A 26,064-nucleotide genomic window follows, 5' to 3' on the forward strand; every position below is an offset into this window, starting at 1 on the left:
TGAACCCGATATCACACAACACGAATGTAGCCAAACTTGAGCCGACCCGACCCGACTAGATAATAAGGCAACAAAGCCAACAATCGACCATTCATCCACCATCCTTGTTACCAATTCCACTCTCTTCGTGTTGGTTTCTCTGTGATCATCAATATTTCTTTCACCATTATTAATTATTTGCATTCTTAATTTCAATAATTTGCATTCCTCCAATTTGAAGATTTGAAGTCAATAGTTTGGTTTATTGGATGCAAGAAGTTCCAGATTATTGAATTCCAGAGTTTCTCTCTTTTAGGTAATCAATGTGTGTATTAATTTCTTTTGAATTCAAGATTGAAATTTTCATTTCAACTCAACTTTGTTTTGTCAGATTTTGAGGTTTGATTTTTTGCTCATGGAAGAAATCAAATGGAATTTAGTTTGATTTATGAACAAAAAACCATAATTTATTAAGTAAATGTCATAAGTTTCTGGGTTATTGAATCTTAGGGTTCTTACAATTTGCGTTAATTTGTTGTTTATCAGATGACAAAGAACTTTGTTCGATCTTGTATTAATAGTTGGGATGATAGAAAATCCATGATCAATTTATATTTTGGGAACAAAATTCTCTACTTCATTTCTAACCAAATACTCTCCACTGTTAAGGTAAGCTATTTGTGTAGGATTTCATTAAATTTAGACTTTTTTGTTGCTTAATTGTTGAATGTTAATTCAAAATTTCACTTTGATGAGCACTATCATAGGTTTCTTGCAGTAGTTTGTATTGGAAATTGAAAATTTCAACCAGTAGTGTTTCATAGGTATTGCATAGATTTTCCGGTAGTATATCTTTGGTATCGGGAATTCTAACCGATTTATACTGGAATGATTTCCGGTATTATACCTTTGGTATCGGAAATTCTAACCGATTAAGGTGGAATTTGACAGGGAATTGTCTTTGTTACACAGGGAATGGGAGTTCGCCGGTGTCTTGAAGTGTGGAAGCTGGGCACTGTTAACTACTTGAATGCACTTAAGCTGCAGGAGAAGTTGGTTTCTGATAGAAAAGCTCAAAAGATAGCATGTACTCTTCTTTCATTGCAACATCCTCCTACATATACACTTGGAAAGCGTAGAACTGATCACAATTTGCTAGTTCCCGAGCCTGAGTTGGTACATATGGGAGCTGAGCTACATTACACTCAAAGGGGAGGGGACATAACATTTCATGGTCCACATCAAGCCATATTGTATCCTATCATATCTCTTCGTGATATTGGAGTTGGTGCTCGGAGTTATGTGGAAAAACTTGAGCAAACGATGATTGATCTTGCATCCATGTATGGAGTCAAAGCTCACCCTGGACATAAAGGTGAAACTGGGGTTTGGGTTGGAGATAGAAAGATTGGTGCAATTGGTGTTCGTATACAATCTGGTATTACATCTCATGGTTTGGCATTCAACATTGATCCTGATATGAACTATTTCAAACATATCGTCCCCTGTGGGATTTCAAACATTTAATGAATTTTGTATTTCCCCGTTGATCTAACTCTTAAATTTTCCCGTAGATCATACACCTACACTTTTCTTTATCTGAGACATAGCTCTTTAGCTTTTGAAATTTGAAATGGCCATCCCTACAAAATAATAAAAAAAGGGGACAAAAACAGGGAAAAACAAAAGGAAATGTCTTATACTTCCTGAAACTATGTATTGTGGTGATTTATGGTAAACATTGTTAGCGGATCTGGTGACAATATCTGGTATTACATGGTTCCAGGTTGATGGATGGGATCAGAAGTCTCGAAGTGGAAAGAGGTTTTGTGTAAGTTTACTTCTACTCGGTTGCCAGTTTCATACCTCTTCCTCTTCTCTCCCTATGACAGTGTAAAACATAAATGCTGCAGTAGTTCAGTAAATATTACAGTAGTTATATCTAATGTAATAGATCAAATAAAATTACTTAAGGAGCTTTCTTGCACCATTTAATTTACATAGAATTTGGTATTACACTAGGACTAGTCAAATTCAAGCTCATAATAAAACATGTTGGTTTATATTATGGCAACATAGTATGGGAGTGATGAACAATATAATTACTTTTCTCACATATATTATAAGGTTCCCATATTCTTCAAGCTTGAATTTTAGTTTTTTGTATTACTTAAGATATATTGGATGACAAAGCTATGAAAGTACCTTATAATAATGGTATAAGTCTATTTTTGGTAGCATGATTCATTGTATGAGAAATAAATTAACAGTCAAAACGCAACTACAAAAGCGTGGTTGTAGTTGTCTTGTACTAAATATCTGGAGGAATTTATTTGTTAACGGAATATTTTTATACGGAGTAATTTGTTCACATGTTGATGTGTATTTACTCCCATAATGTCTTGCTACTATATCTGCAAAGCCTTTCATTTAAAGCCATGATGTTGAGTTTTGTCATAATGTCTGGACTGTGCTGTACGGAGACCCCATTGCCAGTTGTTTTTACTTATTTTGAGAGGTGAACCACAAGCGCTTGCTGGTATGGGTGCGCGGGGGTGCCTATGGCTCTTGCCTTCAAGTAGCATGAATAAAGAAATAGAAAAAGGGCTTTTTAAATGAATAATTGGGATTCATCATGTAGTTCAGATGAATATCTGATCCACTCCCTTATTACCATGCTGAAACCAGCTACTGTGAGAACGAAAGAGTCTTAGAGGCTTTGGTTCGGTTGGAGAACTATAAAGGGTTCTCCATTGTACTTAGTATTATTCGTCCGTCTGTGAAGGAGGGAATATTATTTTTGGGGTATGGACTATGGAGATTATTCAATATCTTTTCCTCTGAAGACAGAACATTGGAAAACAGCAGTCAGAAACTACAGTTAAGAATTTGTTACTCTTCTGTAGAAGCGTGCTTTCCCAGCTAACCTTGGCTGTTTATGATGTTCTTAAGAGATACTGGAAGAGATTAAGCATTTTAATATGGCAAAGGGGACAGATAACTGAGAGAACTGACTCAATGTCATGTGATCAGTCACATGAGGCATGTCTGTTTAAAATTTTGATAAATTAGGCTATCAAACATACATAATGCCTGTCAATTCATTATCACATGATTAGCAGCTTCTGAGCTCTGAATCCTACAAAATTTGAAGTAAAGATCTTATGATTATGCTTTATAAACTTTATTTACCAGACCTGAGTTTCAGAACAAGCTTGTAAAACTGTAAAATCTTAACTGCTGTATATTTCTGTTTAACTTAGTTGTATCTGTATTATTCCGTTTAACTAGTAATAAGTCGTTTCACCTTAGCTACTAGTGTCGCATCTTTCTATGTATAGAGTGGGTGGAAATTGAGGAGTTAAAAAATTCTTTAGTTAAATGCTAGGTGTTGTGATTATGATATTGTGTGTATCTAATATCTTGAGTTTCTTGACCTGGTTGGTTTTTTGTGGAACAGGAAGCATAACCAAATACTCTGCCCGTATCTGCATATTATATTATACATGGATCAGTGGTTATTAAAATACTGAAGTTGCTTCTAATCAATGTTTCTTGGTCAGGCATAGACCTCATGTCAGAAAGTTACATGACTATATTCCTCATCTTGAAGGCAGAACCTGAGAAAAATCACATTTCATTTGATACATGTAGCTCGCTATCCCTTCTGAACTGAAAAGCCATGAAAATTGCTCGAAGATTTTTGTCTGTCTTAGTTTTTTATATTCTCATTCACTGTGCCATGGGTTCTTTCTTCACTCTGCAGTACCACCAAGGAATGACTCGCACTAGGGAAAGAAGTCATCCAAGAAAACTGCTTTCTTCATTTTCACAAAATCTTTCTGATCTAAACCAGTTGAATGAAGCAGCAAAGAGGCCTGCACAAGCTTTCTTGCCGACCAGTTTGAGGAGGAGGGCGCCATTGACTGGTTCAAATCCTACGACGAATAAGCTTCCTTGTCAGTGTTAGTCTTCAGATCAGTGTAGGAAAGGGTAGTTAAATTTCAGTTCTTTCTACTTTTTTGCAAGGTCTCTGCATCCATTTCCCTATCAGCATGATACAGAGGAGATAGATCATTGCAGAGATTTTTCTTTAGATCCCTCGCCTTTTTAAGTGTTTTTTTTTTTTTTGGTTTTTGTTTTTGTTATGAGAGTAGTAGAAGTGTAATTAGTTAATTAAGATACTATAATTAAAGAATTATCAATCATATGTGCAAAAGTGTTGGTGTTAATTGTGATTTGCAAGTATAGATTGATCACTTTGTTGTAAAAGAGAGCTGATCTAATTTTAAACTTAATTTGATGTACCTCATTATTAACATTAATTTTTTTTCTGTAGATTTACATTACATTGATTGCATGACATTTGATATATACTGTGCTGATTGTGGAAAAGGGAAATAACCAGAAAAACTAATTGAACTCGAAATCTTGAATCAAGATCTTATATATGCATGATTGGTGATTTATCACCCTGATGTGAATTCTAAGACAGAAATAGCATACTGCTTGGTTTCTTATTTACTTCGTTACTGATTCTTTAATATAAAAGTTCATTGACTATGGGGTAATAAGCTCTCATCTGTTTATCATATGTGAGCTCTTCCTCTGTTTTTCATATGTAAGCTTATCATCTGTTTATCATATGTAAGATTTCAAGCCTTCAAAATTTGTTAAATATCAGTATTTATCTTTTTGTGTGCATGTGTACATTCCTCTGTTTTACTTGCTCTATTTGAATCAGATAGTAGAATTGAACTGAAAACAGAGAATTAATAGTGAGATTAAAGGAGATGAAATTTGCAAAAGAGAGACATTGGCAATTTGCCACTAGATCCTGGTGTACTGCCTGCATGAACAAAGGTATTCTACTCCTGTTAACTTTCTATTAACTTAGTGTGCTTGTCACAACATAGTAGGCAAAAAAAAGTTGCTGCTATAAATTTTTGTGCCATTGGAATTGTGTAATAGATTGGTTTATTGGTGAGGGGTAATGTAAGCAATGCACAAAAAGTTGTTTACGAAAAAAACTAATAAAGCTTAATTAGGCTATCCATTAATTGCACAATTAGTTGTTTGAAGAGGAAGGAAATCCATTAGTTTGAGATAAGCTATATATAAAGAGATCAGCAAGAAAACATCACGCTGAATATTATTGAGTGTTTCTGTTAGCTTTGTTTATGTTTTGGGAGAGAACAAGCCTCTAGAAAGCTTGTATTATCTCTGACTTTCTGTAATTTCCCGCTTCTAATACTAATGTCCATCATCTTCTTCCTATATTTCTGCCCAAAATTCATTCTATTACTAACAGCTGCTTATTTTCTTGAGTATATTGTTTGGCATCAGCTTAAGTATGTGTCTGTTCACTTGTGACAGAGAAATGAGTATCCCCAGTTGAGTCAAAGCAGTAATCCTTGCACTGAGGTTGGAGCATTTGTGTTCAAGTCTATACTTAACAGATGTGGCATTAATCAAATATCATGCCCTGTTTCCGGGGTTCTAGTAGTTGGTGCTTCAGGTAGATTTTCTTGACAAAGTATGCTGTTTTTATTCTTCTTTTAAATACTACGAGCTGTATAATTTCCTGCTAAATTTTCCTTACTTTCAAAAATAAAGACGGTGCTAAACAGCTGACTGTTTAGTAATATATGAGAATTTTTAACATCACCCTATCGTCTCTACCGAGCCAGCCTCCAACAGGGCACAGGAGAGACTGTTTAGTAATATATGAGAGTTTTTAACATCACCCTATTGTCTCTACCGAGAGAGGGGTAGAGCTGTGGGGTTTGGATGTACGCAGGTCTGCGACTATACCCTTGCATTAACAGAGGTTGTTCTAGTTGTTCCTTAGTTTTATGCACAATAAGTGTACATTTTTTTTTCAGAAAATTGTTAGGAAACATAAAAAGTATTATGAACCTTTTAATTTGGTCTATTATGTTTCAAACGTCTAAGAATGGATGAATTTCTTACTCTTTTAGAAATGAACCAAGAACTACATGTGGACATTGCAAAATCAGCCCAGTATGTTTATAAGTAATTTTTTATTTATTTATTTATTTTTTGAAACCAATTTTTTATTTATTTAATTTGATTATAATAATTAATAGCCAATTTGGAAAATTATCATGTCAAAAACAGTGGAAAAAAAATATAAATAATAATATTCACATTTTAGGATTATTTCCTTATGCAGAAGCAATCTCCTGATTTGCATATCAAAGATATCCTGCTAGATATGGAAGTATATCAGCTGCTTGATTTTTCTATTCACATTTCTCAAATTATTATGATACAGAATAGATTGGATTCAAAGGAGAAAAAAAAAAGTATTTATATATATGAATTATGTTACTAGGAATTGACCATTCTGTATAATTACTGCATGTGTTTTGTCTAAAATGAAGTGTTAAGCGTCCATGCTCGTGTCATAGTCTGAGTTATAAAGCAGGCAAATTTTCAATTTTGTTTAGCCACCCTTGCCTTCTTCACTAATTGTCTGAGCATAGACAATTCCAGAAGTACTGTCACAGAGTGATGTGCAAAATGCAGTTAAAGTGTCAAAAGCTGATTCTTCATAAGCACAGCACTGTGACAGAAGAAAACAGAGGAATAGGGGCTGAAAGGGGGGAGCCGGAGAGGCCGCTTCAGGGTCTTATCCCCGATCTTAACCTTCCCCCAGACTGCAGCCAACAGTTAAACAGCTCAGAGGATTCCGTTGATGTACTCAAGTAAGTTCTACTCTCTCTTACATTTTTGTGAAACGGCTATGTTGAAGATGAGAATTCAAACGTTAAGATCCTATCTACTCCCTCCGTGTTTTTTTAAGTGTTACACTTTGACCGGCACATAGTTTTAGGCAATTTAATTGACTTAAATAAAATATGAGGTAAGTGGGGTAGTTGGAGTATTAAAAAATTAAAAAAGAAATATAGTGAGGTTAATTGGGTTAATAGTTTATTGAAAAGTAATGAATGTGAGAGGAGAGATATAATAAAAAAAAAAGTAGTAGTGGGTTTAAGTGGGGACCATGAGAGGAGAGATATATAATATTTTAATGTAGCTAATCTTTCTTTTTTTGTTTTGATTCGATTCAGACCAAAAACTACAGACTTTCAGTCAAACTTCATGATAAACACGATCAATTGGAACCATTAACTATTGGCTTGACTGCGCTATAAAAAACAAAGCATCCACTCGTGGGAGAATCCTTTCCCGCATCAGTTACTAATTTATTTTAACGTCTAATTAGACCGGGAAATCATTCAAATTATGAAAATAAACTCGTTGTTCTTTCTTTCCTCAGAATTTGAACCATAAGGTTCGATCCATTTATTCAATCGACCCAACTTTGCAATTTGGTTCGAGCTCTTATGTGTCTTGAACTTATATTGAATGCAGTTAATCTAAATTTTGTAACATTTTCTGATTTTTTTGATAATCGCCAATTAAAAGGAAGCATTTTCTCAATTTTTGTTATAGCCATTGCAGCCGCTGAAGCAGCTATTGGACCGGCTATTGTTTCTTCAATTTATCGTAACAGAAAATCAACTCGTATCAATCAATCGCCAAAAATAGGTTTTTTATTCAAGGGTGTGTTGGATTTTTTGCAATATAGAATTTGGATCCAGAAAATGGCCTCGGTGCTGCGAGGTGGGAACCAAGCCTTCGCTCGATCGATCCATTTGTTTTGTGTCAAAAGGCATATGCTTAACCCATTCAAGTATATCCGTTCGCCCTTAAGTTATCGGTTCGAATCCGAATAAGGGTTTTCTTTTTTTCGGTATGCCGCTCCGCCTGCAAGGAGCGCTTCCCTGAATAAGTAAGGCCCCGTTCTTTCTAATTAAAAATAAAAATGGATGTTTCCGGAATGGTGGGGAAGGAGGCCCTCCCTACTTCAATGGAAAGGGGGGGATCGCCCTTTCACATCCGCTCCTCTAAAACTACCTTTTGCCCAACATGATCACGAACGAAGACAGAAAATAGCGTAGATAGGAGGAGGAAACGAACCAACCCACTTGTCCTGATCGGAACGATTGAAGAAAGAAAGACGTAAATCAATCATTTGTCCTTGCGGATCCGACATTAATCCTCTCATACCTACTAATTGATGGACCTGAGACACATTTCCTCTAGCCCCCGAAAAAGACATTATATGGACTGGATTATAAGGGTCAGTCATCCTAAAATTGGGCCAGCAATCTTTATAGAAATGGGCTCCAAAACCATCAGGTCCTGGAGATTTTGATCCTGGTATGGATTTGAAAGCTACTTCCACTTCTGAGGCAGTAACAGGGATGAGCAGGATTTTGTAAATTAACTAAGAGACCATAGAAACGAAGCGTACTTCCCTTGAGGATAACCCTCCTGACTATCTTTACGCCCAATCATTCCGGATAACGCTTGCATCCTCTGTCTTACCGCGGCTGCTGGCACAGAGTTAGCCGATGCTTATTCCCCGGATACCGTCATTGCTTCTTCTCCGCATAAAAATGGCCGCATGCGCAGCAGCACCAACTATGAGAAATCCACCAATCCACATGTGATGTGTAAACAATGAAAGTTACGTACCATAGTCAGTAGCTAGATATGGATAAGGGGGCATCGAATACATATGGTGGGCTACAACGATGGTTAAAGAGCCTAACATAGCTAGGTTAAGAGATAGTTGAGCATGCCATGACGTTGTTAAGATCTCATATAGGCCTTTATGCCCCTGGCCTGTAAATGGACCTTTATGAGCCTCTAAAATATCTTTTAAGAGTGTCACGTACGGTTCCTTTGAGAAGGGTGTGATACCACCACCTATCAGGCCCGACGAGCGGTCCACGGAGCTGCATCCTTACTCACCTGGTCTATGCACATCGCTTTCTCCAGGAGGTTGGCCGCCTATCCTAGATCTTCGCATTTCCTCCTTTCGGGCGGCGTAATCAGGAAATTGAGTTACGGGCGGCCCGCGCCGGGGCCTCTTCTTTGGTCTTGCCTCCTCTGATGGACCACCTGGCTGCCCATCCTCATCGTCAGGAATCAGATACGGATTCTCAAAGGATCCCGGTGGGGCTGTGCCGCACAAACCAAACAAGCTAAAGCTTGCCTGGTTGGTACAATCAAAAGGGTCAAAGTTCGTTAGCTGAACCGATTTCTACATATAATATATGATAATCGCGTTTACTTTCTCTTTTTTTCTTTCTTTTGCTTTTACTAATTCAAGAAAATCGAAAAATAGAGGATTTATTATAAATTAAATTTCCAAAGCAGTCGTTAGAGTCCGATCCAAGAGGTATTTTAAATAAAGACTCCCCGACGAAAGATACAAACAAAAAGTTTTTTTTTGGAATCTAAAGGAAATAAGCATAGAGGTTTTTGGTTCGCGACATCCTAATTTTGGAATAAAAAAACTTTTTGACACAAATATAAAAATTGCAAAAATTGGATAGGGGTCAAGACGCAGTCGGGCGCCGGCGGCTGACTCAAGTGCCCCCCGAACCGCGCGAAATGGTCGCCTATTACACGGCTCACTAACTCTGCCTGGGGTGAGTTTTTGCCAAAAAAAAAGAAGTGTAACACTTATTAAAACACGGCCGGATTTGGTAAGTGTAACACTTAAAAAAACACGAACGGAGTATCCATCATAAAGAGAGACAAATGATTTAGGCATTGTGTTATTTCTGATAGGAAGCTTGACTCTCATGAGCTCACAGTCAATGCATCAAATTCTAAGATTTCTTCTTATTCAGGTATGCCGGTTTTCCTGATAATATAGATTCCTTGTTAAGTTGTTATGCATGTTGATCTATTAAGATGGTAATCTTTGATTTCTAACTTTTGATTTGAGATCAGCCATTGATTATATCTCCTAGCAAAAGCTAAATTACGAAATCGATGAGTAGATATTTTATTTCGTTATCAATTTTACAAATCCATTTCAGCCGGATTTATTAGCCCAAAAGCATAAATATTTGGTGTTTGTTGAAAATTTGAGAAATTCTGTTTAAATTAATTGAGGAAGAAAACATGTATTATCTACTTATATAGTTGTGGCAGAATATCCCCCTCAAAATTAAGTGAAAAATTTAATCTAATTTGGTTGAATCTGTAATCTGTTAATGGGATTATATGTTGTATGGAGTAGTTCTATCCTTTAAAAAGAGTTCCTGAAGGCTCTGAATGAGATCACAATGGCAAGGAAATGGGAATCATCTATTTAGCTTCATATTTCTGAAACTTTTATTTTAAACAATGCATTGGCTTAGAAAAAAAGTTTTTTTTTTCATGATTTTTCCGGTGGATGAAGCATACTGAATTCATTCGTGCTGACGTTCACAAAGTTTTATGTGACTTTATAACAGAGAAGCTACTTCCATTCAACAAGCGGAAGAGTCAGTATTATGTTTATCCGGAAGAAGGGGAAAATGTTGTGCCTGCAATTCAAAAGAATGGCTGTCCTAGAGGTGAGATGAAGAGACAAAAATATAGGAGCTTACAAAGTATTTACAGCAGTACTAGGCCAATTTCTTCTGTTTGAGAAATTGAGAGTGATAGTAAGAGGATGATCTGATGAGAAAATTTAGAACAGTTGATTTTCTATTGTACTTTCTGTTTGTTAGATTCATCCAATAACTTATCTTGCTTGTTAAATTTAACAGTAGTATAACCATAGTTATATTGCTGTATTTGTAGCTGAAAATGCTTTCGAGATATTCTTAATCAAAATTTGACTGTCAAAAGAGAAACCAATACAGATTAACTCTTCTGTTTCAGAGGTGAATAATGAACATGAAGAGAGTAGATTTAACATTGATTCTCACATGTTTTAATGAGGTAGTTACTTTAGTTCTTTGTAATAGTTGCAAATTTGTGCCAAATTTAATCAAAAGGATATTAAATAGAAATACAAAGTCTCAATTATTATTTTTGGCATGTAGAGTATTACCTAGTTTACCAGTATGCACCTAGTAGTTCTTCTTGGTCTAATGGTAACTGGTAAGAATTCGCTCTCACATTAGTAGACCGATTTGGAGTTTTCAGGATCTAGTGTCAAATATTAGGAGTGTAGAGATGCATCATAGGTTCATATAATGTTGTTGGGAACAATATATGATCATTACCTATATGCATATGTTGTCCTTGAGGCAATGAAAAGAGGCATATACATATATAACTTAATTGACTAATGTTCTTTGGAACCATATATATAAATGACCAATAATATGTCACACAAAGTCTTGTGATGAGAAATTAAGGGAGGTGTAAGTTTTTTTTTTTTTAACAAGACGGTAAGGTGTAAATTTGTAATAGCTAAAATGACAATTTAAAAGCAAAGTGGATGATTTTAAGTATCCAAATTGCCTCCTAAGGTGTTATTTGCCCATGTGGACTAGCGAAGCATTTTTTTTTTCTTCTTTTGAAAAAGTTGAAAATTTTCCAAAATAAAAGGTTATAATTCACGTTTTTAATCCAATTTTTGTAAAAATTTTCAAAATTATGTATTGGATGTCTCATGAGGTTATATAAACCAATTTGAAAGTTGAAACCATAATAAACCTTTTATAAATTTATGAGAATGGATTTAGTTCATTTATTCAAAATTATGTTGAATTGGTATTGACGAGTTACAAGAAACGATTCTAACAATTAATCATATTACGAGGTTTTTTTTTTTGTTTGGCTTTACTCCGTGTTATTATACAAAGTAATTTATTTGTGTTGTGTTTGTTACTCAACACCAATCAATATTGACTTTGGTTAGATTTTTTTACGTATAGTCTCAAAATAAGAAATGTATATTCGGAACCTCATCGCATAAGAATTTGGGGTGTTAGGGAAGGACTTAAGTAACAATGGCATGTATTGTGTTATTGTGCATACTATTACAAGTTTATTGTATGACATTACAGTGTATTATATATAGTGAATTAGTGGATATAGCTATAGTATCTGTGCTTTTAAGGAAAATTTGGTGGAAAATTCTTAAAGAGGGAAAGATTAGAATTAAGGGGCTATATTTAAAAAATCAAGACAATAAAGTCCTATCAATTGAAAAGAGTTCACATGATCAACTAATCTCTATTTGAGCAACTATATTTCCAATCCTTTTGATATGACTACAATAAAAAGACACAAAAATAAAAATCATGTTTTATTTTTGTGTTTTGGCATCACCCCTACACCCTAGTGCACATAGAGGTAGGTGCATCTAAAGTTTATATTGAACGATTAAAATCCTTTAGATATACCATGCACCCGGCTATATATATATATATACCTTCTTAACCCTCATGGCATCACATACAAGCTCCAAAATGGCAAAATTTGATAATAGTCTCCTAACAAGGCGACCGCCCCCAAAATTGCTGCCATGGCTTCAGGCAAAAACCACAGAAGCTTTAAAAGCAACTGGTTGACTCAATGATCAGTTAAAATCCCATGGAAGCTTCAAGTCCTGTAATTGGCTACCAAAATCTTGTCATTTCAACCAGAAAACACAATGGAGTTCCGAAAAGATCAGGCTGCCCAGGCTATTGTAGCAAGGGACAACTGATTCCTAATTATTTTAAACAATGAACATCCTTATCTGCATTTTGGCATCAACAATCACTTTAGCTATTAACAATCAAAACACACAGGCTTTAACTCTGAACAATTCAAAATTGTGCATTCGAACACCAACAAGATAAGCAAGCATATCAAAGATTTATGGCAATGTGACAGTCAAACAAGAAGATAATAGAAAGCTAAGTCTCAATAAAGCTTAGGATAAGCCTAATGTACTTCATATACAGCAGTCAAAAATCACAAAATAGTTTGAGCTTAAGACACAAAATTTGCTTCTACCTACAAGTTCGTGTAATGTTTACAAGGCACAATGCGTTCACAATCACTTGTAATTATCTACATAATGTTCTCTCTATCCGGATTAATAGTTACATAGATTATTTATCACATAATCTAGGAAAGTTGTCATCTTTACTAGTATAAAAGAGAGTAATTTGTGATTAACTTTCCTAATATGCTACCACTTTTAAGCAACGAATACAATAAATTTGTAAAATCATATCGTTAACTATGTAGATTATGTTAAAACAAAATAATGTTCCCTAACTGTTTCCTTTATATTGTCTAATATGATTAATCTGATTGTGGTCAACAAAAATCATACCACCGCAAACCATGATTTTATAATACATTGATCAAATGTGTGAGCCTGATGAATTAAAGAAAGTTAACATTAAGACCAGACTAATAATACATGTTAGAAGTAGATGTTTAATACCTGCATCTAAGGTCGAAGTTACCACATTAGGTCATCTAGATCATCTCATCAATGTGACAATAAATTCCAAAATGAAATAGTAGCTCTTATAAGGTTGAAATGTTCTCTGGTGGTTACTTGTCATATCTTAGTATGGGACCTTCTAAATCACATCAATAGTGATAACAGAATTACATTGAAGTATGAAGCCACCAAAGTAGACTTGCTCAATGCGCCATACCACACTCCACTGCATCTGCAATAATTTGATCTAATTAGTGAAACAAGTTACAATTCAAATGAAAGAGATGGAAAGAAAAAAAAAAGCAAAGCAATAGTCACCCATGTACCAACATGGCAACATCAAATAAAATCCATAGTTCCCTTTTAACTTCCGTATTCTTTTTACATAAGAGGGGAGGGTTTTCTAATAGAGGCTTATTAGCAAATGATCAAGTGAAGTACCCTGAAACGATTAAAACTAAGCTAGCAAGCATCCACACTAAGCACAATAAATTGGCGTGGCAAAAGTTCTACCAGATAAAAAAATCGTTTACTTTGACTTTGTTCCCTTTCAATGGTAGAACTAGCAATCATTGACCTAACTTGGAATAGCCCTAACTTGGACCACCAAGCAATTCAAAATCAAAGATAATTCACCTTTACTCATAGAAAACAATGTCAATAATTTTACTAAATAAAAAGAAAACTCTTCCATACAAAAAATACAAACAGAAAAAAGAGTTTCTAAGCTGAGTTTTTTCCTTGAAAGATGTGTACAACTGTAAAACACACGGCAGGTATTTTCAAACCAAAAACAATACACATCGTGTGGGAAGGGGTAGACTTTTTATTTTTGTGTTATGACCATATGAATCACATATAATTACATGCTATTTCACGGCAATTATAACTATGGAGTAGTACAGTAATTAGTAATTGCAATCTAAAATATACGTTCATCACTACAGGCTATCTTGACAATTTATGTAATACAATGCCCACGAGTTTGACCACCGCTCCAATACTTCCTCTATCCGGATTCAGTCATCTAATAAGTTTGAATTACACTATCAACGACTTATTGTCACCACAAATTCTAGACAGCGTGATAATATTCAATTGACATCACTAAAACATAGTATAGTGTAAAATTATGACCAGATTTTTGAGTAGCCTTAGACTATTCAACATTTCCTCATAACAAAAATAGAGAAGACTCGGTTGACTTTTCTGGAAATAAGTTGTCCTTGTATCTTTATTTAGCAACCAGCCTTTTCTGGTTCACAATACATGTCTATTGCTAATAAAATTCTTCCCTCAAAATAAAAAATCCCTTTTTTCTAGCAATGGCTAAGCCTCTTTCTTGCATCTTTTCCTTCTTTACAGCACTTATCCTCCTATTAACATCATCCATTTCAGCTCAAACTAGAGGCAATATACAAGTTGGCCAATCTCTCACAGCTACCATCAATGAAACATCATGGCTTTCGCCTTCAGGCAATTTCGCCTTTGGCTTTCATCAATTTCTCAACCACACTAATCTCTTCTTGCTTGCTATTTGGTATGCCAAGATCCCAGACACAATTGTCTGGTATGCAAATAATGGTAATCCTGTTCCCCAAGGATCAACTGTTACATTAAATGCTAATGAGGGTCTAATACTCAGTGATCCTCAAGGCTCTAACCTATGGAATACCTCTTCTGATTTAAATGGTACCAATGCTATTAGCAGTGCCTTCATGAATGATACCGGGAATTTTATCCTGACAAGTAGCAGCAATAACAATCCAATTTGGCAGAGCTTTGCTCATCCAACAGACACTTTGCTGCCAACCCAAATCATAAACCTAGAAGGGGCTGTTGATTCTCGACTTTCAGATACTAATTTCACCAAAGGCAGGTTCCAACTGCGCCTGCAAGGAGATGGGAATGTGGTATTTAATGTAATGGACCCAACTATTTACTGGCCCAATGCTCAACCTTACTATGCTAGTAACACTTGGAGTCCTCCAAATCAAGGTAAGCAATTGATCTATAATGAGTCAGGGCATATGTACATAGTGGCAGAAAATGGCACCATATTGTATAATTTCATCCCAGAAAATATAGGTGTAGCATCTGCCAGAGATTATTATCAGAGAGCAACTCTGAATTATTATGGAGTGCTTACATGGTATTATCACCCAAGAAATTTTACAAAAAACGATAAAGTTGGTTGGTCCAAGATGTATTCACAACCAGGTAACATCTGCTCTGTAGTGTGTGGGTATAACAGTATTTGTAGTTATGATAAAGTGGCTCAAAGTGTCAGCTGTAATTGCCCTTCTAATTATTCTCCGAGAGATCCAAATCACAAGTTTGGCAGCTGCAAACCAGACTTTGAGCTTTGGGAAGATGATGGAAAAGGTTCCGTCTCTGTTGAATATAATCTAGTGTCACTTCAAAACACTAGGTTTAATGGATGTGACAAAAGGTTTCAAGGTATCACTGAAGAACAATGCCAGAGTTCTTGTCTTGGTGACCGCTTCTGTGCTGCTGCAACCTGGCTTACGGGAACCTGTTGCAAGTATTCACCACTGTTCTTAGGAAATCATGGCAGTGATGTCAACGAGACAGCTTGGCTGAAGGTAGGCAACGGCACATACTCCACTGTCCCACTCATCCCAGGTGCAAAAATCAAGCTGAATACTGTGGTTTCAATTCTATTAGGTGGCTCTGTTTTCTTTAATATTGCTTTATTATTTTTGGCAATTTTCTTCACCTACCATAAGAAGCTACTTAGAAGTGTTGAACAACCTCGTGAGGAGTACAACAATGTCCATTGCTTCAGCTACAAAGCTCTTGAAGAAGCAACTGATGGATTCAAGGAAGAGTTAGGAAGAGGGGCTTTTGGGGTTGTTTACAAAGGCATGATTACAGCAGAAGGATCCCCAATTTTTGTTGCTGTTAAGAAGTTGGATAGAATATCTAACAGTGCTGATTTGGAGTTTAAAACTGAAGTAAATGTGATTGGCAAGACCCATCACAAGAATCTAGTTCGACTTGTTGGATTTTGCAAGGAGAATGATGAGCGGCTGTTAGTCTATGAATACATGAAAAACGGTAGCTTAGCAGATTACCTATTCAGAGATCAGAGGCCGAAGTGGGTATCAAGGATTCAAATTTGTGAAGGAATTGCAAGGGGCCTCCTGTACTTGCACGAGGAGTGCAGCACCCAGATCATTCATTGTCATATAAAGCCCCAAAACATACTTCTAGATGATCATCAGAATGCACTCATTTCTGATTTTGGGATAGCAAAACTTTTGGCTCTAAACCAAACCCATACGACTACAGCAATCAGAGGGACCAAAGGGTACGTTGCTCCTGAATGGTTCAAGAACAAACCAATCACAGTGAAGGTAGATGTGTATAGCTTTGGGGTTATTTTGCTGGAGATCATAAGTTGTCGAAAAAATGTGTGCATGGATCTCATTGAAGAGGAAGCAGCCATTTTGACAGATTGGGCATTTGATTGCTACGTATCTAACAGATTAAATTTACTTGTTAATGATGAAAAGGAGGCAATTAATGACAGAACACAATTGAAGAGGATTGTAATGATTGCCCTTTGGTGTATCCAAGATGATCCAATTCTCCGACCAAGCATGAGAACAATCATACAGATGCTCGAAGGTCTCGTTGAAGTTCCTGCCCCTCCTTGTCTAACTTCAAAACTATATGCTACCTCTTAATAAGTGTTAATCTTCATGGCTAAAAGTGTTCCTATCAATTTGGTTTTGTTTATTTTGATTAAGCAGAGGAAAGGGTGTATAATAACAAAAGTCTGTCTAGTTTTTTTTATTACAGCATTGTAGTGTAGCATGTGCAATACATGGTTTGTTTACCAACAAAATGTTAAATTTTGTTATAGTCAAAACGCCTGTTTTCACAGGAACACTAACCCGTCTCAATTTATATGCCTCATTTTTCTATGTCCCATTTCCTATTAATAATTTTTTTCTCTACTTGTTCGCTTGTGTAAAATCTTGTATAAATTGTTGTGCATGCAAATATATTCGACAAAACATCTACTGTATTAGAATCATGTATAATCACAATTAATTGTCATCTTCTATCAATAACCTAAAAATCAATCCATGACCATATAACAACATAAACAACTACCAGCAAATAAACCCTAATCAGTAATCAAATTACAAAATTAAGAGAAGCTAAGTACGATTAAACAGAATGCAATTCCAATTCCAATTTCAATTCAATTCAATTCCACAAACTAAACCAATAAACATTAGCTGCTATAATCAAAAGCAATCAAGAACAATCAATTAAAAGTGTGCATGTAGTAATCAACAACAATCAAACGCCATAAAATTAGGGTTTATGAAGAAGCACTCTAGCCCGAAAAATCACATGAGACAAAGTTAAAAGGGACCTTACGTGTGAGGGGGAGTGTTGAAGAATAAACCTTTCTCAAGTGTCACCACATGTAAGTGTCCCACATTGGTTGAAAAAGAGAGAGATAAACACTTTATAAGGCTAAGGGGCTACTCCTCCTATTGCCATATGGTTTTGGGATGAAACCTCCTTGTACATGACAGTTTAACAATGATTATAAAAAAAAACATGAAATTGGAGTAAAATTATTACCTTTTTCAAGATTATCGAAATCCGAAGCCCAGGTTGCTAAGAAATTTTCTCTCTCCTCCGTTGTGCAATCCAAGGAAAAGGAAGCAATTGGGCGCCAACAACGAATTTGTTCGCCAAAAACAAAAAAAAAATGAAAAGAAAAAGATTTACGACGTCTGAGATATTCGAACTCTCGCGGGGAAACCCCAAATACTTAGCAGGCCACGCCTTAACCACTCGGCCAAAGCGTCTCTTATTGTTATGTTGATTGAAAACTAGATAATTAAACGCTTGTCCTTATAATATATATCAACGGCCGGTGAGTTGAACTAAAGTAAACAACAAAGTTAGAATTAGGCCTTCACCTTGTTTTAATTGAACTGGAAATATTTTTGCAGAACTTAAATTATTTTTACTGATCTAAAATTATTTTTACTGATTCCGAATAATAATTCTTCTTTGAAATTACTGATTTTTATTGAACTGATTTTTTTTTACTGAACTTAAATTATATTTACAGAGTATTAATTGTAATACCCCAAAATTTCCTTTGCTAGTATAATCTTTTAAATTTATTATTTTAAAATATATATATATATTATATTAATTATTTAATATTTTCGGTTTAGTATTTAAAAAAAAAATCTTTGACTTTGGATAATTTACAAAAACTGATTTTGCATACTGGAAAAAAATTGGCAAAGGTGGATAAAGGCTGATAACAAAATCAGTTAAAATTTTGATCCTATCCCATGAACTTTCTAGACTCTCAAGATTGATTTATAAATATATGTTTCATCTTTCTAATACTGTCATTACGATTTCAAAAAAAAAAAAAATTTCGAAGCCGAAATACCGACTTTGGAAAGCAACTCGTCACTTTCCTCATTGTTGGGTAATTGATCATTACTATCTACTTTATTTACCTTGGTCCGCTTAATTAGACTTTGTGTTTAATGTTCTGGCTCTTGGGTTCGAAAGTTTGGTAGGTGATTATGGTGATTATGATGATGATGATATAATATCTCACGTTTAACTCATCAATTAGTTCATCTAGTTGTCTATTTTTGGGGTGATTAGACTATGGGTGGTGACAAATCAATTTTACGCTCAATTTTTTTTCCGTTAGTCGTATAATTATCTAACTTAGAATCGTTTATTTGTAGACGGAGGCTACTAGGTGACCGTTCCAGGGGTTAATTACCTTGAGTTTTATGCACGATCAAGGTAATTTTCAATGTCCATCATCTTTAGAATCCCGTTAGGAAATTGTTTTGAAATATTATGTGTCAAATACGTGCTTATGTAATTATATGTGATGAATGTGTTATCGTATGATATTATGGAACCATATATTACATATGAGTTTTCTATTTTGTGTACTAGTATATGTAATTTCGAAAAAAAAAATATATGATTATTTGTTATCGTATGAGTTTTTTTTTTAAAAAAATATAATCTTGGGTATTGGATGATTGATTATACGTGATTGATGATCTATATGTCATGTAGAATGACTATGGTCTAATAATACTGAAATTGAAGTATTGATACTTGAAATTAAATTGATTTGTGCAATACTTGTGTACAGTGTAATTGGATGATATAATCTAATAAGATGTACAGTGAAATTTAATTTAAGAAGGGAAATGAAACCCGAAAGGGTGAAGAACAGGTTGCCCACTAATAGTTATGGTTGCTACTAGTTGGTTTAAATTATTGTATATTGTTGTTAGTCATCCTCCTAATCACTGGGTATTAGTGAGGGGTGTGCACACTAGGGACATTCTGTTTTATTTTATGGCCACTTGGGGTTACACGCGACCCTCTGTAAAGTAGGTGGTGACAGGGACTAGTCCCGGCTTACTGGCGTTCTCTTTCCCTTTCTTAAATAAAGTAATAATATGTTATGTGACTATTTGAACTTGGTTGAGTATTAAAATATTTATGAGACTATATTATGTATAAACTGTTTTGAACTAAAATTTATTTATTTTACGGGATGGAGTTGAAATTACTCAGTTTATCTGATTTTTGGGAGTTTTCTCTCTTTTCTCGTTTCTGATTTATTTTGCAGGTTGGTAAAAAGGGTACTCGGTTACGTGTGAGGAGACGTTAGATTAATCACGTAGCTAAGACAATTTAGTTTATCCCCGAATTTAATTATTTCCTCTCAATTATTGGTTTCAAATAATTGCAGTTTTGATGTAATGACTATTTTATTTTGCCACAACTTAGACCACTTAGTTATTTTAAATATTATGTTATTTTTGCTTTGCATTTATTTACTCTTATTGTTTTTAAAGACTCGAATTTTGGGGGTGTTACATTAATTCTGTAAGGTGAAGTGATCAAGGCTTTATAGTGCGGCTTGTCAACTCAAAAATACTAGATTGCACTTTAGCGGATGTGGGTATGTACAAGGAGTAGTATACATCCTCTCTACTTTTAACTTTACTTACTCCCTTCGTTTTTAAGTATATGACACGTTTTGGCTTTCACGAAATTTAGAAAGGTAAGTTGGATTTATTGAAATAATAGGTGATGGAATATAAGTTTGATGAGAGAGAAGAAAGTAAAGAATTTTTTAGGGACCAATATTAGTAAAATATTATTTTAAAAAATTGAGAAAATATTATCAAAAATGTATTTAAACATTGTTTCAAAAAAAAATAAAAATGTATTTAAACACAGAGGGAGTATTTTATTTATAACGATTCACAATGCAAAACTTTAACCATCAATAACTTACAAGATCTTATATGAATATGTTTTTCCTTACATATATAATGTATATTGTACAAAGACTTATAAAAAAGTGAGTAATGAATAATGTAAACATTAAAACGGGTCCAAAAAAAAAAGAAAATATTGATTTATTGGATAAAAAAAACCAATGAAAAAAGTTTGATGTTATGCGAATTGGGCTTGCGTACTCCTGCACTTTGGGCCTAACCGCCTAAAACATAACCATTATTTTAGAACATTCAGTTGTGCAAATGTAATGTTACTAATTTTTTTGAGTTTTGCAATGCACGAAACTACGAAAGCATTGTCCAAATGTTTCACAGTAGTATTTCAAATTTGGGATCAATCATGCATATTCATTACAGTACTTCATTAGGTGATTATGGAAGCAAAATATGCAATTACGAGTAATTTTCTTTCATATACTTTGTACGGAGTATTAAATATTTTTTTTCCATTCACTTGGAATGGGTTTGGTTTGGTTTAGATCTTTTCGATATGATCTAATCTAAAGCTTTTTATATGGCTTGATAGATCTATCTTGATCCTAACATAAATGAACAATACGTTTAACAAAACATGTATCCTAAATGGAAATGACAAATATGTTAGCTCTCTATAGTTTGATGCAACTAACAATCCTATAACGAGTCATTTTGTCAATTTTGAATCCTATTTAGTCAAATTTTATTAAAATAAATTGCCAATTACCTTATTGTAGTAAGTCAATTAGGGTAGCTAGATTTGTATAAAATTCAAGTCATAAGTGGCTTTACATATATATACAATTTAAATTATTCAAGTGATTCACGATAAATAATTGAATACGGATCAATTTTATGGATCCATATGTAAACAATGCTAGCAACAAAATATAAATCTTAGTGTCTTGCACAAGAAAGATCGAATGGCACATAAAAAGGTACACTTTGTTTAATTATAAGAGTAATTTAAAAATTTCCAAAAGCCAAATGCTTTTCTTCTTTGTGCAAATGCCTTACATGAGAGAAAGAGCAATTCCCAAGGTAGTAGATAGATTAATAAGCTAAGATACCGAAAGAATTTTGGTAGTACGTGAAAAGGTTAGGTCTAGAAAAGGTTCAAAGAGACAGTCAAAAAGGCAATTTCCTTATTACATGGGAGTAAAGCTAAGTCCAACATATATACTATCAGACATGTATACCAAATCTATACTAAATCGGTTCCACTAAAATTGTCCTAAATGAATTTATTTAATTGTATAAGAGATCGTTCAAAATAAAAAATGTGAACATGATCGATACATAGTAAATTATTGAGATTGAAGTGTGGATGCAACATGAGTACATGACATTTCCTATACTTTATATATCTCATGTTGGAAAGGAGAAGTGAATGAGATTAAATATGTGATCTTCTTGTCCTGTTGACTCTTGATATCAAAAGGATCAATAAAAAAACTTAATCCGATGACTGAAGTTCGGTACTTGGTTTTATAACCTATGACTCTTTAAAGTTAATGAAACTGTTAAATAATAATAAAAAAAATGAGACAAATTTAGTGAAACGGAGAGACAATATAAAATATAAGGAGCCAAATGGCAAAAAGCCATAATATTATAGTGTACATCTTTTCAACTCCAAGTTAGACTAGTCTTGTTCTTACTTGAATTTGGTCCTTTTCCTTTATTAAAAAGGAAGTGTTTTAATTTATTGGGTATCATTTTTATGAAATCAATGAAATTTCTGTGTTAATAATCTTGTCACTTTGACCACCCACAACATGCAAACCACAAACTCTAACTAAGATTTTTGAATGTATTGTCGCCTTCCGAGGAATGACAATGATCTACTCCCTGAATTTCTGGTTTGGTTGGTCCATTTTGCTCCCCTTTAATGTTAACTTCTCATAATATTCTTATTAACACTTTTATTAATTATTAACTACACATTATTCAACGAAATTTAGGGTAATTTCGTTGATTTTTTGTGAGAGTATAAGCATATATACACAATTACACACAAGTTAGCTGTTAAACTCTCTAGAGAAGTTTTTTATTTACACATTTTACATAGGGTGTGGTGGTTTTTTTGAAAATAATTACAGGAGTTTAAAAACTAGTTAATTACTAGCTAGGTTGGTTAAAATACAAACAAAATAGGTTTCCAACAAAATAGTTCAGTTATTTTTATAACATAAAGCATTATATCTTGAATAGTGATGCGCCCACTCTAAATTCTACTTTAACACTCTGATATTCATATCTTGAGTAAAAAAAAAAAAATGTTTGTCAAGAGCATAAAGAGTCACAAAAGAACAATGACATATAACATGGAGTAAATAATAACCACCTTGAGATCTACATATTAACCCCAAAACTTCGATCCAACAGCTAAAATACCAAGTAGTTGACATCCATTTGTTATAATTGTATGTACATCAAAATGATAATTTTTTTGTGATATATCATTTTATAATACGATAAATCATCCGATCATATGTAAGTTTATGTGCTCATAAAAAGTGCCCTAAACTTACAAATTTCACATTCAATTCCTCTATAGGTGATTAAGCTTGTGCTTAGAAACCATCATATACTTAAATTTGACACACCATGATAAAAATCATTGAAAGATACTAGTTATAGATGTATGACTTTAAGGATGGTTCCAAAAAAATCAATGATTTCAACAACATGCAAGAAAAGGCGCAAGTTAAATAAACCAATTATATTTAATGTAAATGATATGATTTAACAGGCATAGATTAAGACCTTAATAGTTATTTTTGCAATATAGGTGTTTTACCAAGAAAGAGTAATCAAGGCCTACGCAAGTCTCACATGCAACCCAACATATATGTTAGATATATGCAATTTGCAAAGTCTTATTTGTATTGTATAACCTAATTACAAATTAATTAACCAAAGTATTTATCCAAATACTTTTTAGGTAAAAACTAATTAAATTATTGGAATAATGTTATCATCTATGAGAAGGAAATAAAGGGTCCCTTTGGATTCGGAAAAGATGGAAGACCTGTTGATCTTGTCCAAGTAAAATTATAATTTTGTCAAAAAAAAAAAATAAAAAAAAATAAAAAAAATAAAAAAAATAGTTGGTTGTTTCTAAATTGGTTGCACATGGCTTAGATAATGATATTCCTTTATCTATTTTCTCACTTAATTAATTAATTTCATGGACCCGTATCTATATTATTATTTAAAAGTATTAGTTGTATAAATTGATCAGTAAATACTAATTCTACAGAGTATCTATTTTATGCAATACAAATTATGGATCTCTGATCTTACTTTGATAATACGCGTACCATTATATTTCAACTTACCCGTATAGCTTAAGTGTGACACAATTGATTTTTAATTAGAAATTAAATGAATATTTCATAAGAATGTTTATATCTATGACTACCTTATGTATCTCATATGAAGAGTAAATGTAATTTTATTAACTTTCTAATTTAATTATTGAGTATTATCTTCCATAACAAATTTATTTATCTATAAATAAATACAATAGTTAAAGAAAATAATTTGGATATCAGCATTGGTACAATTTAGATTTGATGTATTGTAATACTGTATATATACTAGTATACTATACTTCTAGGGTTCTCAAGATTTGAATTATATTACTTAATACATTCAATATATGATCAATATAATGGCATAGTCATGTGATATTTCGACCAACAATTTATAAATTATAATGAAAGGCTTCTCGAAAAGTATTAAAAATCACTGGATTGTAACTTTTGATATAAAGTTTTATGCGGTCTATTTATAGAGTTAGATGATAGACCCTTGACTTCTGAGGTTATTAGCATAATTAAGTTGCTCTTAAACAGTACATTTTTGTACGCATTTGAACCCTAATTACTGTTTATGAGCATATACCATGCACGTTTGAGCATACATACAGTCTCTTTGGTTAGTGCTCTTATCATTGAGCTTGGAATGGAATTTTCAAGGTGAATTATTCATGCATGAATCAATTGACAATGTCGTTCGTTAAAGGATCAACTCAATTAAAAGTTTAAGCTATTGGTTGAAGTCGATCGATGATTGGTTTGTATATACTCTATTACACCTTATTACATAAGAACCATTTGAGCTTGAAGTGTGATGGACCTGCTCATTCCCAATGCAAAGTATTCTACTTGAAAATAGAGGGCGGATAAAATTCGAACCTGTGACCTTTGCATGTGTCATACTACATACTGAATCTTGATATATATTAAATTATTAAGTTGTTAATTGATCAACTCAACTAAAAGTTTAAGGTAATAGTTGAAGGCGAAGCCCATGATTGATTTGTATTATCGCTTAGTATATATTAAGATATTGTTGATTGAATGTAAGAAATAAATAAATAATTAATTATATATTTATATTCATTATTGATAAAGAGTTAAAAACGGATATTCAAAATGGAAGGACATACAAAATTAAAACAACTAACTCAATGTATATGTTATATGTATAGGTAACTTGATAGTAATAAATGTGGATGATTAACTAATTTAGCTTAATTAGCTACTTAAAGTCTTAAAGGCTAATATTCGATCAAAACCAGAGATCAAATCTCGTTTATATCATATCCTTGTAATAATAATAATAATAATAATAATAATAATAATAATAATAATAATAATAATAATAATAATAATAATAAGAAAATATTTTGGTAATCTTGAAGTGAGAGGAGAGTTCAAATTAAAGCTAATTTTAAAGCCTTTAACATGAGTCACTTAGCACATGTTTTCAAGTAAACTAAATATATTTCAGCGCAGTCACATCAAATAATTGAAATTAATCTCATTATTTAATCTCATATGATTACTAGGTCATCAGATGCTTTATCCAAACCATTTAATAGAATGTTATGATTAAAATTTATAATAAAATTTAATTTAATAAAATTGTGATTAATTGCCTAAGTGGTGCTTAAGTTATTCTATTTTTCTCTGAATATTTGTCTTAAAACTTAAAAAAAAAAACATTTTATGAAAGTATGTAGGCAATTATATTTGATATAATTTTATATTTATATGTAATTAATTAGTCATCGTTTCTAATACATTTTGTACCTCACCAGGTTTCAGTCTCGAGATAAGACGACAAATTTAATTTCACTAGTGTATCTTTCTATCAATTATAAAATTAAATCACTAAAAGATCGTCGAGACTTAGCTTACTCTTCTTGTAATCATTCCCTTTAATCATCTATCTTCTTTCATAAATCATAACACTTACTTTTCACTTTCCTCCTATGATTAAACTCTCTCATTAACTCATTTTTGGTCATTGTCAACCTTGCCCTACTCATATCATCAAAATTAAACGCATGATAATCGCCATCATTTGCTGTATCTTCATGAAATTAATCACTAGATCTTTTTATTTCATCATTTCATTCACAAGACCAATCTCAATAGATCTTAATAGTACACT

The 26,064-nt window shown here is 33.4% G+C and overlaps 2 protein-coding genes and 1 long non-coding RNA gene across 10 annotated transcripts; 2 read left to right on the forward strand and 1 right to left on the reverse strand.

Moving 5' to 3' along the window:
• Positions 1 to 82: 82 nt before the first annotated feature.
• LOC145628393 (octanoyltransferase LIP2, mitochondrial-like) lies at positions 83 to 10,698 on the forward strand. Of its 8 annotated transcripts, none has more exons than XM_081680685.1 (9): positions 83 to 295; positions 526 to 648; positions 952 to 1,417; positions 1,766 to 1,810; positions 3,440 to 4,842; positions 5,356 to 5,497; positions 6,532 to 6,710; positions 9,655 to 9,716; positions 10,329 to 10,698. In XM_081680685.1, the coding sequence occupies exons 2-4, from the start codon at positions 526 to 528 to the stop codon at positions 1,768 to 1,770; spliced, it is 594 nt and encodes a 197-aa protein (XP_081536811.1). In that variant the 5' UTR covers positions 83 to 295; the 3' UTR covers positions 1,771 to 1,810; positions 3,440 to 4,842; positions 5,356 to 5,497; positions 6,532 to 6,710; positions 9,655 to 9,716; positions 10,329 to 10,698. The 8 variants fall into 8 exon arrangements, with proteins under 8 accessions (XP_081536811.1, XP_081536812.1, XP_081536815.1 ...); XM_081680686.1 differs by having other exon boundaries at positions 3,440 to 3,629; positions 3,746 to 4,842; positions 5,356 to 6,710; XM_081680689.1 differs by having other exon boundaries at positions 1,766 to 2,859; positions 3,746 to 4,842; positions 5,356 to 6,710.
• Positions 10,699 to 12,408: 1,710 nt separating this feature from the next.
• On the reverse strand, positions 12,409 to 18,065 carry LOC145626235 (uncharacterized). The gene is made up of 3 exons (XR_014110976.1): positions 17,885 to 18,065; positions 13,253 to 13,487; positions 12,409 to 12,553 (listed from the first exon to the last, which is right to left on the reverse strand). It is a non-coding gene; the product is annotated as an uncharacterized LOC145626235 (long non-coding RNA).
• On the forward strand, positions 14,505 to 17,312 carry LOC145626234 (G-type lectin S-receptor-like serine/threonine-protein kinase LECRK4). Its single transcript, XM_081678663.1, has one exon. The coding sequence runs from the start codon at positions 14,581 to 14,583 to the stop codon at positions 16,966 to 16,968; it is 2,388 nt and encodes a 795-aa protein (XP_081534789.1). The 5' UTR covers positions 14,505 to 14,580; the 3' UTR covers positions 16,969 to 17,312.
• Positions 18,066 to 26,064: the final 7,999 nt, after the last annotated feature.

Source organism: Chenopodium album, chromosome 4 (assembly GCF_948465745.1).
Source record: "Chenopodium album chromosome 4, dcCheAlbu1.1, whole genome shotgun sequence".
Classification (NCBI taxonomy): Eukaryota; Viridiplantae; Streptophyta; class Magnoliopsida; order Caryophyllales; family Amaranthaceae; genus Chenopodium; species Chenopodium album.

What these genes read in the sequence shown, in the direction of transcription:
- LOC145628393 (XM_081680683.1), top strand. Translation starts at nt 526, where the DNA reads ATGACAAAGAACTTTGTTCGATCTTGTATTAATAGTTGGGATGATAGA. An exon ending in AAATACTCTCCACTGTTAAG is followed by an intron (nt 649 to 951) that starts GTAAGCTATTTG and finishes TTTGTTACACAG; the next exon opens with GGAATGGGAGTTCGCCGGTG.
- LOC145626234 (XM_081678663.1), top strand. Translation starts at nt 14,581, where the DNA reads ATGGCTAAGCCTCTTTCTTGCATCTTTTCCTTCTTTACAGCACTTATC.